This window comes from Platichthys flesus, chromosome 18, assembly GCF_949316205.1.
Source record: "Platichthys flesus chromosome 18, fPlaFle2.1, whole genome shotgun sequence".
Classification (NCBI taxonomy): domain Eukaryota; kingdom Metazoa; phylum Chordata; class Actinopteri; order Pleuronectiformes; family Pleuronectidae; genus Platichthys; species Platichthys flesus.
The window spans coordinates 10,476,882-10,493,984 of NC_084962.1; the positions used below are offsets into that span (position 1 = coordinate 10,476,882).

A 17,103-nucleotide genomic window follows, 5' to 3' on the forward strand; every position below is an offset into this window, starting at 1 on the left:
CCGGCCCCCCAGCGAGCGTAGCATTGTCATGTTTTTGTTTCCAGTCAGGTTGTGGGGATATAACTGGGTTTGTGGAGCCCCACCCTGCTGCCCTTTGAACCAACTGACACCTCTCGCTCTCTCTCTCTTGCACTCTCTGCACAACTCATGTTGTTATCACAGAGTCCTCTTAACATTTGATAATACAGCTACATATTTTTTCAAGTATAAATCAAATCAATAAGTGGGGGCAAGTGATCAGCTTGCTCTTGTTCTTGTGGGGATTTGAGAAGCTTCTTTCTTAATCAAAATAAAGAAGCAGCCCGGACTCGTCTCGCTCAGCCACTGCGTGAGCTTGTGTGCAAGCAGTGCACCTGTTGACAATTTAAGCCAGCCATCGCAGCCCCGGTCCAGCTCCTCTGTCTGTCTTTTTAGCACCGTCTCCCTATCGCATAAATCAGCTCCAGTGTAAAACCCACTACAAAGCTCCTGATGATTCCTCTTTTGACGATTTTCCAGACGTGCCGAGAAGGAAGCGAGCACGACAGTCCACTCTGGCAAGGACGTTATTATGATAAGTCGCTGTTCCTTCCTTAATGAGGAGCACATGCTCTCACAGGTTTCAAATGTGTCAACTGATTCTGTTTATTCTTTCCCGTGGAGACAGCATCATATCACTTCCAAAACAATATGTAAGCTAATTTAGAAACAAACAATAAATTCAGCCTTTTTTTAGCAAATCAGGGGATTTTTTGACAGCATGAGAAGTGACAGGCTCTGAAAAGATGTGGAACAAAGCACAGACTGTAGAGGAAAATCAATGCCAGGAGACGCCTTCTGCACGAAGGGGAATTCTGGAGGGTTAAAGTCTGTTTTGGAGAAGTGGAGGAAGAATCACAGAGTTCCCAAAACAGACGATAATACACACTGGGATGCCAAAGGACACATCACTGGAGGGCTGAAGCCTTCATCACATCCCAGCACTTTTGTGGGAATCACCCGTCCTTCCTGACACCTCCACCTCTTGTTGAAACGCACTGTAGCCAAATCACCCTGTACTGTTCTAGCTTTCATTTACAGAACACATGTCTCAGTTGAAAACACGCAGTGCCCCTTCGGCTTCGTGACAAATGTCTAGTGTTTAGTTGCAGTTTTTCCTACAGTGGATGTTTCTGTTTTTAGTTTTTCCCCCATGACTCCATCACAGTGACTTCATGTATGAGGAGACTTTGAGAAGATGGTATTGATGTTGCTATGATGTGCCGAGTCCTTTCATTTTGTTTTCACCGTCACACCATGTGTGCTATTAGATTTACCAGTGATTTAAAGAAGATGTCTGTTCAGTTAATGTTGTTATACATGAACTTTCTAAACATGCACAGGGAGCCACCTGTTATCATGCCACTGGCAGGTTAACTTCTTATAGGCTTTTAGGGTTTGGCACTAAATATGTCATTTTAAAGGCACTGTCATAGAAAAAAAAGTGATATTCTGTATTATGTTGTTAAAACCGAGTGCAAACCAACCCTCCTTGCTGAAGACACATTTTCCATTGCGTGGGATTCATTAAAATTGTCACATGCTTTAACACAATCTAAGAGATACTATTAACTTCTGGAAAAGCCTTGAATGACATATACTTCTCTTAAAACGCCCCTTCTGTCTGTGGGGTATACAGATTTCCTCATCCTCAGTTGTGCACGTGTTTAATCCGAAAACCACTTTCTCATGTTAATTCTGCACAGTGAAGGTCAAACTTCCATGTGAAGTAACGTTAAGCAAAACACATTTTTGAGTGGAGAGAGAAGGTTAACACGAAAGAGGTAGGTGTGCTTGTTGGTGGGTGTGTGGGTGGGTGTTCCAGAGACAAGCTCACAGCTACTTACCCAGACTTTAGATCAGCTCTGGGTTGCGACTGTCATATGATGGTTTCTCCTGTGTTCGCGATTCATGGCTTTCTGCCAGCCTGAGTGATCGCATGGAATGCACATGGGGTTTTTTTTTCATCGGGAAAATATTTGTGCATTGGGCTGCTGCCTTTAACCCACACTGGAGCCTTTTACAGCTGAAGCCGGAGATATTCCCTTTTTTTTTTAACACAAATGTACATTATGGGATTTTGGATTTGAGGCGAGGTGTCATTGCAGGCTGGATCAATGCTGTGCTGAAGGAAAATGCGGATACAGTTATTTTTTATTTGGATTCTGCACTTCATGGATCTTGCAAGAGGCGCAGACAACACAAAGATTCTGCGATACAGACGTAAGTATTCAAGCATGACTTGTCATTTCCACTTCTTCAATACTACTCTTTGCTACAGCTCTTGTGGAAATTATCTTATCTTGCCACATGTTTGTCTTCGAAGACGGTAAAGAGTAAACAGTCACAACATGTGGATACAATTCGTTTTCAGGGAGCAGTGTGGTCAGATTTCCATTTCTTTTTACCCACTTTCCCACGACAGATTTCAAAGCCAAGTTGCCTTTAGAATTTCAACCTGTAAATGAGGCACAAGGTTATTTCATAGAAAAGGGATTTAAAACTCACTCAGTGTTATTCTAGTCTTTTCCTTCATGTCCTCATATGTTATAACAGGTAGCTCTTCAGTGGCCAGACTGTGTCCGGCAGGTTGTGCATCGTGCTCGGCCCTGAATGGCTGCCTGTCCTGTAAACCTCGCCTCTTCTTCCACCTGGAGCTGGACGGGATGAAGCAGAGGGGCACCTGTCTGTCCTCCTGCCCCAGGGGTCACTACGACAAGCGCTCGCCACAATTTAACACATGCACCAGTAAGTACCCATGGATGCATGTCGGAGTGGTGGAAAGGGCTGTGATAGATGGTTTTATTTGTCTTGTACTGAGCTTATTGAGAAGCTCAGTCTTAACTGTCTTAACTCACCTGGGTTAAAGCCCTGTGTGAAGTTTGAGATACCTTCAGTTTGTGCCCAGGAAAGGAAACTAAGAGCTCCATCTTTTTTTCAGTGGTCGCTGCTCTAACCGAGGTTCACTCCATTGCAGGGTGCCGAGAGGACTGCGCTTTCTGTTTCAGTGAAACCTTCTGCACTCGCTGTCATCCGGACCACTTCCTGTTCCGGGGAAAATGTGGAAACAGCTGTCCGACTGGGCTGATGGCAGACACAGCCCTGCGAGAGTGCACAGGTGAGACACCGCCACTGTTGCATGTTATTCAATGTATCACCCAAATCATTTTTTTTTGTTTTTTTTAAGAATGTCAGGAAACTACAGCAAATTCAATGATGTTTGTGTCCCTCTGTCTCCAGAGTGCCCTGCAGGCTGTGAGGTGTGTGTGAGGAGAAACGAGTGTGTGAGGTGTCAAGCTGATTTATACTTTCTCCACGGGCAGTGCCACCATAACTGCCCCAGTGGATCAGAGCCCGATGTACAGCTCATGCAGTGCACCCCTCAAGATGAGAGCGGGGTCATCCATTTTCTATCTCCTCCTTCCACTTAGTGTTGTATTAATCTTTGGTATCTCCTCTAGTACAATTTGGGGTTGGGGAATGGACAAAGTGGGGTCCGTGTATTCGGAAAAGGAGCCATTGGGCCAATAGGAGGGTAGAGAAGTTACGCACCCGACATTGTCCTCGGTCTCTACGGTGATTGCTGTCCCCATGTGTCTCGGATCAGGAAGTGTGTCATCAAAAAGAGACCAAGTGGACTGCCATGAGTGGAGGCAGAGAATGTATCAATACTTTGTTAACATTGCATCCTTTAACAAAAGGATGGATGGATTTGCTGATGCTCCTGCCTTTGCAGTCATGTGCTTGAGTGATACCAGTGGTGGCCAGCTATGCTCAACACTTCTTTGTTTTACATACTGATTGTCTGGTTTGACTTTGGCTCAGTTTATATATTACTGAATTTTTTGACTCATGCTCACTGTTTTCTTGCCTGCAATAAAATGTTGTAGAAAATAATATTGCGTCCTTAGCTCTCATGACTAAACTGGACTAGCATATCTACAAATACTCAAGTACAGGCCAAGAATATATGGGTGCATGTATAAATATAAAGACAAAATAAATATATAAGGAAAGTGCACAAATCTCAAATAATTTTGGTAGGGGTCATTTGGTTATGAGAATATGCATGTGGGTGTACATAAACATAATGCAAATAAATGAGTGAGATAACTTTAGGACTTTTATTTGTCATGTGCACAACAATTAAATGCATCAGTTGCTGTTAATGTAATTCTTGGGTCACAGGCTCCCTCTGACTGTGCTTAAAAAAATCTAGAAAGAAAAAAACACAAGCAAAAATGTTATATATAATACAACACAAAAAATTGAATAAATCTAAAAGTCACACTTAAAATATAAATTATGAACTATGATAAAATATATTCCTGAGTAGAATGAATGATGAATGAGAATGGAAGTAATACTGATTAGTGGTGGTGTGAATCTTAGAAGTTGCACATAGAATGAATGAGGAGTGAAGTCATAGGTGGTGTCAGCTTCGTGTTTTAACGTTTTCACTTTTCCAGACTAGCAAAACTTGCTTCTCTCATTGAGCGTCTATCGTCGCTGTAATATTTTAGATCTACAGAACATGTGGACGAGCACTGAGAACAGGAGGGAGGCCCATCCAGGCGCATTGAGATCAGCTGGGCTCGGCCTTATCTGAGGATCTGAGCTCCAGCTGCGACGCGGTCAGTGACAACCTTGCGGACACAACTCTGGATCTAAACATGAATGCAGATTCCTAAATCCCTTCGGCTGCACTTCAGCTAAGAACACTTCTCGAAGGTAACATGTGCTCATGTGTCTGTGTTAGCGGGGAGATTAGCGTAGCCGGGAAAACGCGCTGACAGCGAAAAGGCTAGCTCAACATGCTAGTGCCAGACTGTAGGTGTTGTTAGCTTATCGTGAGGCGAATGCTCGACCTTCACTGTGTTGTATGTTATCTATAATGTTACCTAACAGCAAACAGAGCAGCCTCTAGAATAGGTATATGGCATGCAAATTAAATAACAGCTATAGCAGCTAGTAAGGTAGCTAGTCAGCTAACCTTAGCTAAGCAATAAGCCAGCTGCGTGGGTATCATTAACTCTGTCAAACTTAGAGGGGGGGTATTATAATGGTGTTTTTTGTCTATTTGTGCCAGAAACTTGATCCTGACTCGAGTCTTTATAACTCTGATGTAAATACTGCTATTGGAACTTAGCATAAACATGATGTAGTGCTCTATGTGTGCACATGAGGGCGTTTCTCCCCGAAACTGTCAACAGAGCAGCGCATGTCCAGTGCGATCACGGCCAGAGACATTCTAGTGTTTAATCCACACTCTGTTTACTATGTTCAACAGCACAGCAGCAAATCGTACGGGTTGTGACAGTTGTGTTTCTCTGCTAAATGGCAGGCTGTGGAGAGATGGACCGCCCAGTGAACCTCCCGGCTCCTACCAAGCTTATAGAGGAAGTGGGAGACACTTGTGCCACTGACTCCTCCACCAGCAACACAACCACGACCAACCCGGAGTGCTCCATCTGCCTTCAGAGCTGCGTCCACCCTGTACGCCTCCCCTGCTGCCACGTCTTCTGCTTCCTGTGTGTTAAAGGTGCCTCCTGGCACAGCAAGCGTTGTGCTCTCTGCAGACAGGAAGTGCCAGAGGACTTCCTGGAGCGGCCAGTTCTCCTCTCACCTGAAGAACTAAAGGCGGCAGCTTCAGGGGTGAGCCGAAGTGGCGGCACAGGGGGTGTTTCCCCTGGAGACTCTGCATGGTACTATGAAGGGCGCAACGGCTGGTGGCAGTATGATGAGAGGACCACCCGCGAGCTGGAGGAGGCCTTTTCCAGGGATAAGAAGAGCACAGAGATGCTGATTGCGGGGTTTCTTTATGTGGCAGACCTGGAGAACATGGTGCAGTATCGCCGCAATGAGCATGGCCGCAGGCGCAAGATAAAGCGGGACGCTTTAGATATCCCCAAGAAGGGTGTGGCAGGACTGAGGTTAGACCCTGATCCTCCCACCAGCCCAGCTTCACCCATTGTCCCGCCAGCTGCAATAGAACGCGTCAGCTCAGCTGATGGATCAGACACTGCAGGACAACCACAGCCTCCATCATTTGGCATTTTGTCTCTCCCTCCTGTTAGACCTCCGACACTCCTGGGGCGCCACCTCACAACTCCTTTCTCTCCCTCACTCTCAGCCATTGAAGACTCTCTCTCCCAGCTCCTAATTAGCCAGCCAGAGGGGGAAGAGGTGGACGGAGACGATGAGCTCCAGACAATTGAGTATGCATCTGGCAACAGTGAGAGTGATGAAGAAACAGAGAGCGAGAGAGGGAGAGCAGCTTCGGTTCCACGAAGAAGCCTTAGACAAAGACTGCTAAGAGAGGACCAGCCACCCAGAATGCCTCCCTGGGGCGGACCCTCCAACTCCGCACCCAGTCTCCGCTCACGTAGTCCCGATGGACAGTGCACTGTGACAGAGGTGTGACTGCCACTGAACAATGGTGTCTGTCCTCTGGGTAACAGACCTTAAACTAATCAGTTTAGCCATAAAAAAACGTTGGAAATCTATTATGCATCTTTTAAAGGTCCTTTGAAATGAAAAATCCATCATTGTAGTAGTGTTTCTGTTAATTGAGCCGATTTCAGACATGATCTCCAGGTAAAACCCAGAGAATTGATTACGGTGTTTACTCGGTTTGCCTTTCACACATGTGCCACACACACGTTCACAACAGCAACAAATCCACCAACTGTGTGTTCACACCAAAGATGTGTACTTGAATGTGTGGACTAGTATTTAAGTACTTAACATATGAGAAACCCGTGGTCATCTTTGTCATGCTCCGAAAGCAGTTACTCTATTACAGCCATTTCATTGGACCTTTTAACACAACATTTCACTTTTTTCTTTAAGACTTCTTAATCTAGTTTTGGGAAGCGCTCTGATATCTATATATATATAGATAGATATCAGGCAACAGTCTTGTGAACAGGCTAAAAGGGCTGTGAGAACTTTTTTCACCGTTTTGACGGGTGTCAAAACAAACTACCACCCGTCACTGCGTTAATATCAGTGTGTGACAGCGCAATACAACAAAACTAGTCCCTCTGTGTTTTCTGTTCTCTCCTCACCTGCTGTTTGATTTTCTTTGTGGAATGATAATTTAAGAGTTTCACTGTAGCACCTTATGTACCAATTACAGATGGTAAAACAGATTTCCTGCTTTGCTGATTTGGTTTGTTGAAGTAATGAAGTTTTAATTAGGATCCAATGATTAACTATTTAAACTGGAATTTGTGTGTGTGTTTGTCTTTGAGTACTCTTACTTTGAGTGTAAGAGTCTTGTTTGAACAGTAACATGTGTGTTTTCTGTTGGTGGGACTTGTGGTGGGTGCTCAAAGGCTACTGGCAGAACCACTGGAAATATTCAGCTATATATATATGTAGAGTGACACATTTGGATCTCTGTTTACTCTCAATAGGGCCACCATCAACGCACTGACACTGACATGTACTTTGGAAGAGCTCGAGCTGTCCTCGCAAGCTCTGTTTTCTTTTCCTTCTGCTCCAGCTGCTATTATTTTAAATGTGAACTCGTCATAGTCGGTGTCTTACTGTCTGAATTACCTTAAACGGTCTTCTGTCTGTGTGCTGTTGCCCCTGTGGTATTTTTGTCTGCGTATTAAAAGTGTTATGATTTGAAAACATGAATTGTCTGCTTGTTTAAATTGAGGAATACACAGTGGATTGTGTTACAATGTGGGTTGAGATTTCAGTCTAAATGCAGTGTTCTTAAAAGTCCACAGGATGGCGCTGTTGCACCAATTAAGAAGCCCTGTTTGAGGGCTACTTAATTGGAAACAATCAGGCTGATGTGTTCTTAGTAGTAAGACATGGCATTTGAAGTGAAATATATACTACTGTAATTCCCCTTGGTATTTTAAGGAAGGTTTTTGCTGTAAGTTTGCAAGAACCTCAGCAAGATATCAAAATGTCCAATAAGTTGTAGAAATTACGTTTGACCTATAATTTACTTCTATCTGCAGTACTAGATGATTCAACACAAAGAAATGTGAACTCTATTGAACTTCAATGACAAATAAGAGTCAAAAGGGATGTTTAGGGTTTGAGACTTGACAATCATTTGTTTTACACTAATTTACTATACAATCCTGTATATGCCATCATTCTCTTTTTTACCTTGGCTTTTAATAATGAATATTCATGTTATCTAAAGAAGATCCTTGCAGACAGTTGTGTTTATGAATCTCTTAGGGTTCTAAGCAAATGTCTTGGGGGCGACATCAGATACTGAATTAGAAAGCCAGTGTCTTCTTTATTCTACATTAAATTTTTTAACTAACTAATGCAGTTTTGTAGACATGTGTAGAGAAACCGGTTAGTTCTCTAAACTAATGTATCTTTCAACAACATGAGCGCTAACTTTTTTAGTCACCCCCTCTTTCATGAAGCAGTTGTTGTTCTTACTGGACTGTGGGACTTTGGCCACTTTCCACACAGTGACTGGTGCAGATTGAAATATACTGGTTTGTGTAAAGCTGAGATGTTGCTCAAAACAAGATGAGTTTCACAGATGCAGCTGAGCAGCAGCGTTTGCCAGCTGAAGAACACCAAAGGCTCCTTGTGTGTAATCTCACCGTGACTTGAATAAGAAACAAGGTTTAATGAGCCAGTCTTTGGCCGGTTTCTTTACAGAGCGTCAATAGAACTGTGCACACTGTAACTTCGACGATCAGGCGGCCTTAATGTAGACTGACAAAATGTCTACTTAGAATGTTTTTGAAATATGTGAACTGCATATGTACAGAATATGCCTCCACACCAGTGAAAGCTGTAGCTTGAAGCATTATGTTTTCAGTTTGTTGGCCTCATTAACGCAATATCTCAGCAACACCTTGTAAGAATCCCTGGAATTTTGGGCAGAAATGTTCACTTGGACTCAAAGAAAACATTAGTCACCGATCTCACGAAACAAGATTTGTGGCATCTTGAACTGTCTCGAGATTGCTTTGAAGAATATCTTCAATTTTGGTGCAAAGGTTCACATGGACCAACCGATTTTATTTTGGTGGTCAAAGGTCACAGCCAAGATCACTGTGACCTAACGTTTTGTGAACGAGATCCACAAGGGATACCTGGAGAGAATTTCATCACCTTGGCATTAACATTCAGTTAGACTAAATGATGAGCCGATTAAAAAGCAGAGGGAAAACTTCAAGGTCACTGTGACCTCACAAAACAAGCGTTTGGTCATAACTCATGTATTCATTTGCCGAAAAAAGGCAGTTAATAGATTGCATACGGAAGTAATTGAAGTTAGTGATGATTTAATTACTCTTAATTTATTTCCAGCTATTTTTTCACATTATTTCATCTCACCCCTTGTGCACTAGTCAAAGCATCATACATCACATGTGATTTATTTTTCCTGCATGCTGGACTTGGTACAGATATATCAGTAATATGCATGACCTTTGCTGGCCTGTTATACACCCTGATGGACATATTTCTATGCCATGGAAACAGGGACTGTATTTAGATTGAATAAATATGTGTAGGGCAGCATTTCGTGAGAGACTCGCAGGGACATGAGACGTGTGGTGACAGTGTGAAGAAGAGCAGATATTGCAGATTAGATGCTGTCGACGGAGGACCAATGACACTGATTCTTTAGGTTAAAAGTGGAGAGAAAGTGCGTGTGCGTGTGTGTGTGTTTGTCTTGTGTGCATGATTCAGAGGCCATGAGTACTTGTGGGTCCTGGCATCCATATGATAGGGGCCAGACATAGTTTCCTTGCTGAACCTCACAGACAGACAGGCAGACAGCTCTTCTATACGTTTTCAAACGCATAGCTTCACTTTAACTCTCTCATACGCGGTCAAATGCCTGCTGCGGCTCCACTCTTCACACTCTGTCTACAATCCCTCCGCAAATAGTCCTGTCGTGCCCACGTCTCTCTCCCCCCGAGGTCCACAGTAGAGCATTGTTGTTGTGTGGATTATGTCTGACCTTGTTATTGTAGGGGCTAGGTCGACTGGTGGTCAGCCTCAAGTATATGTTTACGTACAAAACTGCAATTTTAAAATGGCTTAATTGAAAAAAAATGTGCAGTGTCATATATACGTAAAACAGTGCAGTTGCTGTATCGCTATCAAAATCATAAACGGAAGAATTTAGGCTGTGGATGCTGTGCGCACTATGTCATTTCTAATCATAATGCTGAGATTCACAGACGGGGTATCTCACTCATACAGGAGCCAGGAATGACCTCACCCCTACTCTAACCATCGTCCACCATTAGAGCCTATCAGGTGTCGCGCCTCTCTAATCCAGCTGCTACTTCACCGTTCATAAAAGCCAGGCGCCACGTCGTTAAGATGATGACTAAAATCATAAAGTTGATATTGTCGGTATTCTCCGTTTCTAATTTCAGTAGCGTGAGACTGCACAGCGTGTAGACTATGGACTACTGCACTGTATCAGATACAGTCATTCATGCATGTGTCATTTTCCACCAAATCAGGCTAGGGGGATGATTTACTGTTGGTATATTGAAATTATTTGTTTCTTAATTTTGTGCATTTGAATAAGTGGTGGATATGGCACTGGTCATTTTTCAATATTAAGGATACTGTATGAACGAGGACTCTATGTGCTTATAAATATTTCCTGACACATGTTGTGCAAATGACAGCAGGCAAGGTGGAATCGTTGATCCACGTGATGAGAAGTCTCATTGAAATTTCAGTGGGCACAGTTTTTTCCACTTTGAACAGAGCGGGGCACTTTTTTAGCCATTGTGCTAAGCTCTGCTAATCAGCTCATATTATTTAGTTTGTTTACGTGATGGGAATTCATCATGACAGTCTTTATAATAGTAATCTCTGCAGAGTTACACATCAAGCACGGGTGCTCAGAATGGAACAGCTGGCTGCAAGTGGAAAAAAGCCAGGACTTATACAAAGAGGCATTTCACAAGCCAATATGAAAAAAAGAAGACATGCCAGAACTAATACAAAGAGGTGCTTCATAAACTTCATATGAAAACTACATGAAATCCTCCTCTGTGTCTATCTGCTGTGTCCGTCCGCTTTAACAAACTCCCTGTTTGCCAAGGCCACAGCAGTGAGACACCTGGTCAGTTGAATTTTCCCTTCCATTTATTAGCAGGATTCCGCAAAAGCTTCTGACCAGGTTACCAGAAAAATTGACATAATTGGCATAATATGTGTCAGGGAAGAACACACATTATTTTGGTACAGTTCCAGATCAGAGGGCGGATGATTTTTTTTCACTTTATTAAACATTGTGTGATTGGGCGTTTTCTCAGATAATAACAAAAATTCAGGCCTGTTTAGGTGTGTGTCATTTGGTGCAGAGCAAAAGAAACCAACAGATCGAGGGAATTTAAATATGGTTTCATAAGTGGACTGTAAAGACATCAAAGCACTACCTTCTCAGCAAAGCAAGACGTCAACACCAATCTGTAGCAGTATCTGAAGATGAAAAGCACTCTTCTGTAAAGACCGTAATCTGAGCATAAAAGTATTTTAATCACTTTAAAGACGTGATGACAACAGCTTTCAGAACTTAATCCTTCTTCACGGAGACATGAAAGTGGAACCTTAACCCAGGTTCTCATTCAAGCCTGTAGATCCCTCCTGTATAGTGGGGCTACTCTAGAAACTATTTATAATTTCAGAACTGGTGTATGTGGTTATCCCAGTCTGCCACAGTGGAAGGGATTTAACTTTAATTGGATATTTACACTTTTAAAGTTTGAGGGGTATACAGTGTGTCAGCCAAATGCAATACAGTTGAAGTAAATGGCGACCACTTCTTCAAAACGTAAAACAACTGAAAAAACACATTTACTGTCTTAATACTTCTCCTGTGGTGTCCTCCAATGGCCAGTTGATGACAATTGGCTATACACAGCGTTATTTACACCATGTTTTTAGCCTTCGTGTCTGCGATGCTACAGCGCACCCTGCATGTACCCTTGGGTAAAAGCGTGTGTGCAGTGTGTGTGTGCAGTGTGTGCTGCCAACGTGAACACAGCTCCAGAGGAGGACATCAGAGGACATTGAGGCATGACACCACAGGATAAGTCTCCTGGTTCACCTCTTTGATTCAGACATCTTATTAGCCCTTCATTTTGGTACAAACATTCCTGACACCCAGAGGATGAACTGCAAGGATTCTGCTGATCCTCTCCCTTTTTGTCTAGCGCCTTCATCAGGACATAATAAGAAATGCTTTGTTTCGGCCTCCACTGTGCTTTCGTTTTTATAGCTTAATGTTAGCACGCTAGCACTACACTATTGAGCTTGGTAGGAATTACTGCACGCCAGCCTGCCCGTGTTAGCATTGTAGCCGCCGCCATGACTGTCGCCTCTTTTAGCCTTGTTGTTGAATGCAACAATATTCCTCTAAGCTGTGCGTGTGTGGGCCACGGGCCAATGGGTCTGCCCTCCGCGTAGTCGCTCCCAGCTGACTGCTCCACTGAATCCAAATTAAAATCGGTCGTTCGTCGCAAGATAAATAGACCACTATAGTCACCTCTGCCGGGCAACACCAGCTAATCAACACGAGAACACCCCTCGCTTGTTTTGAAAGGGGAGCCTTGCGGGTTGTCTTTCAAAGGGGAAATATTTGGGCCCCATTCTATTTTAATGGAGAGGACTGGAATTCTCAAGAACCCTTTAGGGTCGTCCCTGCTGTCCTTGATGGTCCTATTTGTCTTGCACCGCCACACTCATCATCCGGCATTTGAGCTGGCCATTTCAATTGACGAACGCAGACACAGTGACAGTTCAAACAGGTGTAGGAACACAAAGTGAGCTGGATTGTGACCTTGTGACACTGCAACTAGTCCAACAGATTGGGACGTTTGGTACTCTGTGTGTAAAGTGGGTGAAAAACGGAGGTGCGGAGTGCTGGCATTTAAAACTACACACTGGGGCAGACAGTTGAATTAATATTTGAAGCTGTCAAACTCTGAGGCGATGAACAACAGCTTGGAAATCGTTAAAATGTTATTGATACGGGTGTTTAACGGTAGGAACAGCAGCTACTGGATTTGACAGGAAGCTAACTTTTAATAAACCTTATTTCAAATGTGACATATCACGTGACATGTAGGACAGGACACGATTGTCGTTGTTCCTTTAGTTGTTCTTTGTCTGCACCCAAGTTGTGTCCTTAGCTGTTCCAAGAACATTTATCACACATCATGACAGGTGTCTGTCTTTCCAGCTTTATGAAACCATCTGCCGAGGTTGAAAAGACACTCACATGTCCAGTGCAGGTGGATGCCGGGGGGGGGCATCCTATTAAAGAAGAAGAAAAATGCAAACACCGTAGAACTCGAAAGTACACGAACATGATGTTTGAGACATGCAAACGTCATTGGTGTGTTAAGTTTTAACGAGAGAAATGGTTTGTACGTAATGCAAAGGCAAGGCGTGACAGAGGCCTGCGAACACCTCAGTTTCAGGTCGTTTGCCCCCTTTTATGTTTAACCTTTTGAGCAGGGTGGTCCTCTATCCACAGTTTTATGACACACACTCACATACGCACACATACGACTGGTTGTTAACTATCTATTTTCAGTCTGTTGCTGCAGCAACTGACACATGCTGAGGATTTCAGCGTGGACCTCCAATGAATGAGAGGCCTGTCTGGGCAGAGAAGCAACAGCACAGGGGCAGAGGGCACAGGGCTCAGGGGCAGGGGACAGGTGTGTGTGGGCGAGAAGGGGCAGGAAGGAGCGTGAGATTCACATGCGCCTCGGACAGCAGAGAAGACGTTATGTAAGCCACCAGAGGCTCGTTCAGACAAATGTAACACTCATTCTCACACATGTATTGAAGAGACAGGATATTCAGTCTGCCTAGTAACTAGGGCAGAGAGTCTGTCTGTGCCTTTGAACTTTCAATATTCAGAGCTAAACAAAGCGAGTTAGGACCTATATCCAGATGTATGATATCATGCCTTAGAAAAAAGCTATTGTATTGGGCATTGATCAGATAATACTTATCACATAATGTACTTAAAAAATACTGTTTTCATTAACTTAAACACATAAAGCATCTTGCCCCTCCAGTGTAGTAACATTAAGATATTTTATAAATTTCTTTTTTTATATTTATATTTATATGTGTTCGTTACATCAAAAGTTCTTATTAAAAGCAAACTTACAGCTACAGAAGGCTATAAAGACCATTTTTGCAATGATTCATTTTATACCGTTCCCTTAATCAGTATCTAAGCAGTACAGACTTTCACAAGGTAACTGATCTCGTCCAAGGATATTAAATATTCTATCGATTTGGTCTTGATTTGGACTAAACTCAGAAAACCTGTTGATTTGTAGCAGATCAGTCGGATCAACTCGGCTTTATAACAGACATCTCCCAAATATGAATTAATGTACAGCAACTTAAATGTGTATGGTAGCACTTATACAAAGTCCTCTTGTAAAGGTTCACTACAAGCCTCACATCAGCCTGACCTATTGAAGAGGGAGACATCGGTCAGTTTAACACAGTGTTTTTCCGTTTCTTGCACATTCTGTCACTGCCTCCTGACAAAAAAAACTGAACTTGCATTCAAATAACATCCATAATTGACCACATGTTGCACTTTGGTTATATTAGTTTGTTAAATTTATATTTTGAACATCAATCTTATTGGTCTTTGCCGATTTCATGTGAAACACGTGCACAGGATGGCAGCACACTGTCATTCACATGTATACATACATGCACACACATACTCAAGCCCACCCTATTATAAATCATCTAAATATCATGAACCTCGGCACGATCAAAAGCGATTTAGCAGATGCTGCCTGTACCCAGATGTCATGAATAAGTCCGCAGCAGGGTGCACTTTGTACAGATCGAGGAGAATTGTCGTGCAGTAGAGCTGTGCAGCACTGGCACACAAGACCATAAAGTAAAAGTTGTGCAACTCCCTAGAAGTCTCTCGTGCTGACGCTAAAACTATTTTTTGTTGGGTGTTACCTCCTTCGGGGTTGAAGTGGCTGCGATAACTTGGCCTGCCGACGTCACGGGAGCCATGGCTACAGTTCAGCTGTCTGTTCTTGTGTTCCCTTTCTTTCACTCTCTGTCATCTGTCTGTATCGCTGCTCTCATTAATAGCCCGTCCAGTGCAGGACCTGCTGTGCCAAGCTCTGCCACACACTGTGTCGGAGTGTCCACAGCCAAGCAATGGAGTAGTGGAAAGGGAAATATCACAGAACTGGTCAAAATCATTTTCACACTTGTGGTTCTCCCGTGGAGGAGTCGGATCATATAAGAGGCAGCTTATCAAGAGTTGGCAAAGGGCCTGATGAGGACAGAGGAGTGATGGCCAACAGGATGCCTTGTAAATATACTCACAAGCATCCCAAGGAGGTGCCAACCTGTAAGATGGGCTCTCATTTACACACACACAAATACACACGCACACAATGAGGGAGCAAATAAGGGAGACAAACAGCCTCTGAATCAGATTAACACTTACACTAAAATACCTAGAATATAAAGGCCAAGTCTCAACAGTCTTAAATTCAATCAAGTCACACCGATTTGCACTCATGTACAATGATTTTCACCAAAATCGAAGACTTATTCCCTAGGTTGGGGTGAAGAGTTGAAAAAGCCATAAAAGCCCAATCCTCATGGTTAAAGAAAGTCAAACCCCAAATTCCTGGATCTACCCCCTGATCCGGATGTGAACCAACATATAATGGGTTTTCCCCTGACCCATACCACATCCTTCCACCAAGTTTTGTGGTGATAGTTCTAGTAGTTTTGCATAATGCCTGCTCACAAATAAACAAAATAACCAACAAAATAATGGACAGGGGCATTTCCTCCATGGTGGAGGTAAAAAAGCAAGTGGTCTGATAACCTAAATAAATGATTCAAATTCAAAATACATTTTCACTTAAAAATTATCAAAACTTAACTCCTTCTCAGGCCCCATCCCCCCACCAAGGTTGGTTGAAATCGGTTCAGTAATTATTGCATAATCCTATAAATTAGCACAATTGCAAGTTAGAATGTGTGCAGGAGCTTTTTTTCCTTGTCTGACCAACAAATAGACAAAAATCTGTAAAAACATATCCTCCTTTACGGATATTACACTGAAAGCATATGGGTGAAAATCAAATCATCAATTGATATTACCTATTTAATATCTGATTGGGGGGCAGAAGCCCCCTCCTCCTCCTCCCACTCTTTTTTTATATCCCTAAAGACAGCAGGCTAAGATTTCTGGCACCAAAACACACGTCACGCTTTCTATTTCTGTCTGATGTGCAACATAGCACTTAGAGGTTGGGTGACAGGGATGAGGCATCATGGGGCCAAGGGACTTCCGCACGCCCGCCCAGTCTTAACATGACTTTTCACACATTGACTGCCTCTGCCAGGAGACAGTGTCTGTGTATATTAGTGGCAGAGCATGCACATTTGCATCTGTGCACAGGTATGGTTGCTCGTATAACTGACATGTATATTTCCTTGTACATGTGTGAATTGAAAGAGTGTGAGCATGTGTTTCGGGCCCCTTCCACAGAACAGGAGGTGTCAGGGAAGCCAGAGGTCGTCGGTGCAGTCTTATATGAGGCGAGAAACACAGAGCATGAAAAGTGATCCCTCGTGATGCCAAATCACAGTCTGCGCCACACACTGGATATCCTGGTAACGACGGGTAACATACCTTCTCCTGTACCAACACGGTGCAGTGCACTTAACAGCATATTGAGTGTGACAAATGTTTAGTTAGGAATAGTCTTAACTCTACATAATTCAACTGCCTTAGAATGTAAACGCATCAAAAATTCACTGAGGACAATATGTAGAGGACACATTTTATCATGCAGTTCCTCAGATGATGTTTGAACCAGATGATTTGTAGAAGTTTGCGAACACTTAACCCCTTTGCAAAGGCAACATAACTTGAGAAGCCACTGCTCTGGCATGCAGGGAGTTGCGGGTGTCAAATATCCATATAGGGCCGACCTGCAGTAAATCATCAACACCCAGGAGCACGGGCCATCATCAGTAGAGCAGCACAATGCAATGTCCCAATGGAGAGAAGACAGAGTC

At 43.2% G+C, this 17,103-nt stretch overlaps 2 protein-coding genes across 3 annotated transcripts; both read left to right on the forward strand.

The window, feature by feature from the left end:
- The first annotated feature begins 1,871 nt into the window (after positions 1-1,871).
- LOC133973708 (R-spondin-3-like) lies at positions 1,872-3,896 on the forward strand. Its single transcript, XM_062411724.1, has 4 exons — positions 1,872-2,241; positions 2,575-2,766; positions 2,996-3,136; positions 3,259-3,896. The coding sequence occupies exons 1-4, from the start codon at positions 2,154-2,156 to the stop codon at positions 3,447-3,449; spliced, it is 612 nt and encodes a 203-aa protein (XP_062267708.1). The 5' UTR covers positions 1,872-2,153; the 3' UTR covers positions 3,450-3,896.
- Positions 3,897-4,595: 699 nt separating this feature from the next.
- Positions 4,596-7,664, forward strand: LOC133973775 (E3 ubiquitin-protein ligase rnf146-like). Of its 2 annotated transcripts, none has more exons than XM_062411823.1 (2): positions 4,596-4,749; positions 5,309-7,664. In XM_062411823.1, exon 2 carries the CDS (start codon positions 5,356-5,358, stop codon positions 6,439-6,441), a length of 1,086 nt encoding a protein of 361 aa, XP_062267807.1. In that variant the 5' UTR covers positions 4,596-4,749; positions 5,309-5,355; the 3' UTR covers positions 6,442-7,664. The 2 variants fall into 2 exon arrangements, with proteins under 2 accessions (XP_062267807.1, XP_062267808.1); XM_062411824.1 differs by having other exon boundaries at positions 4,597-4,749; positions 5,363-7,664.
- The last annotated feature ends 9,439 nt before the right edge of the window (positions 7,665-17,103 follow it).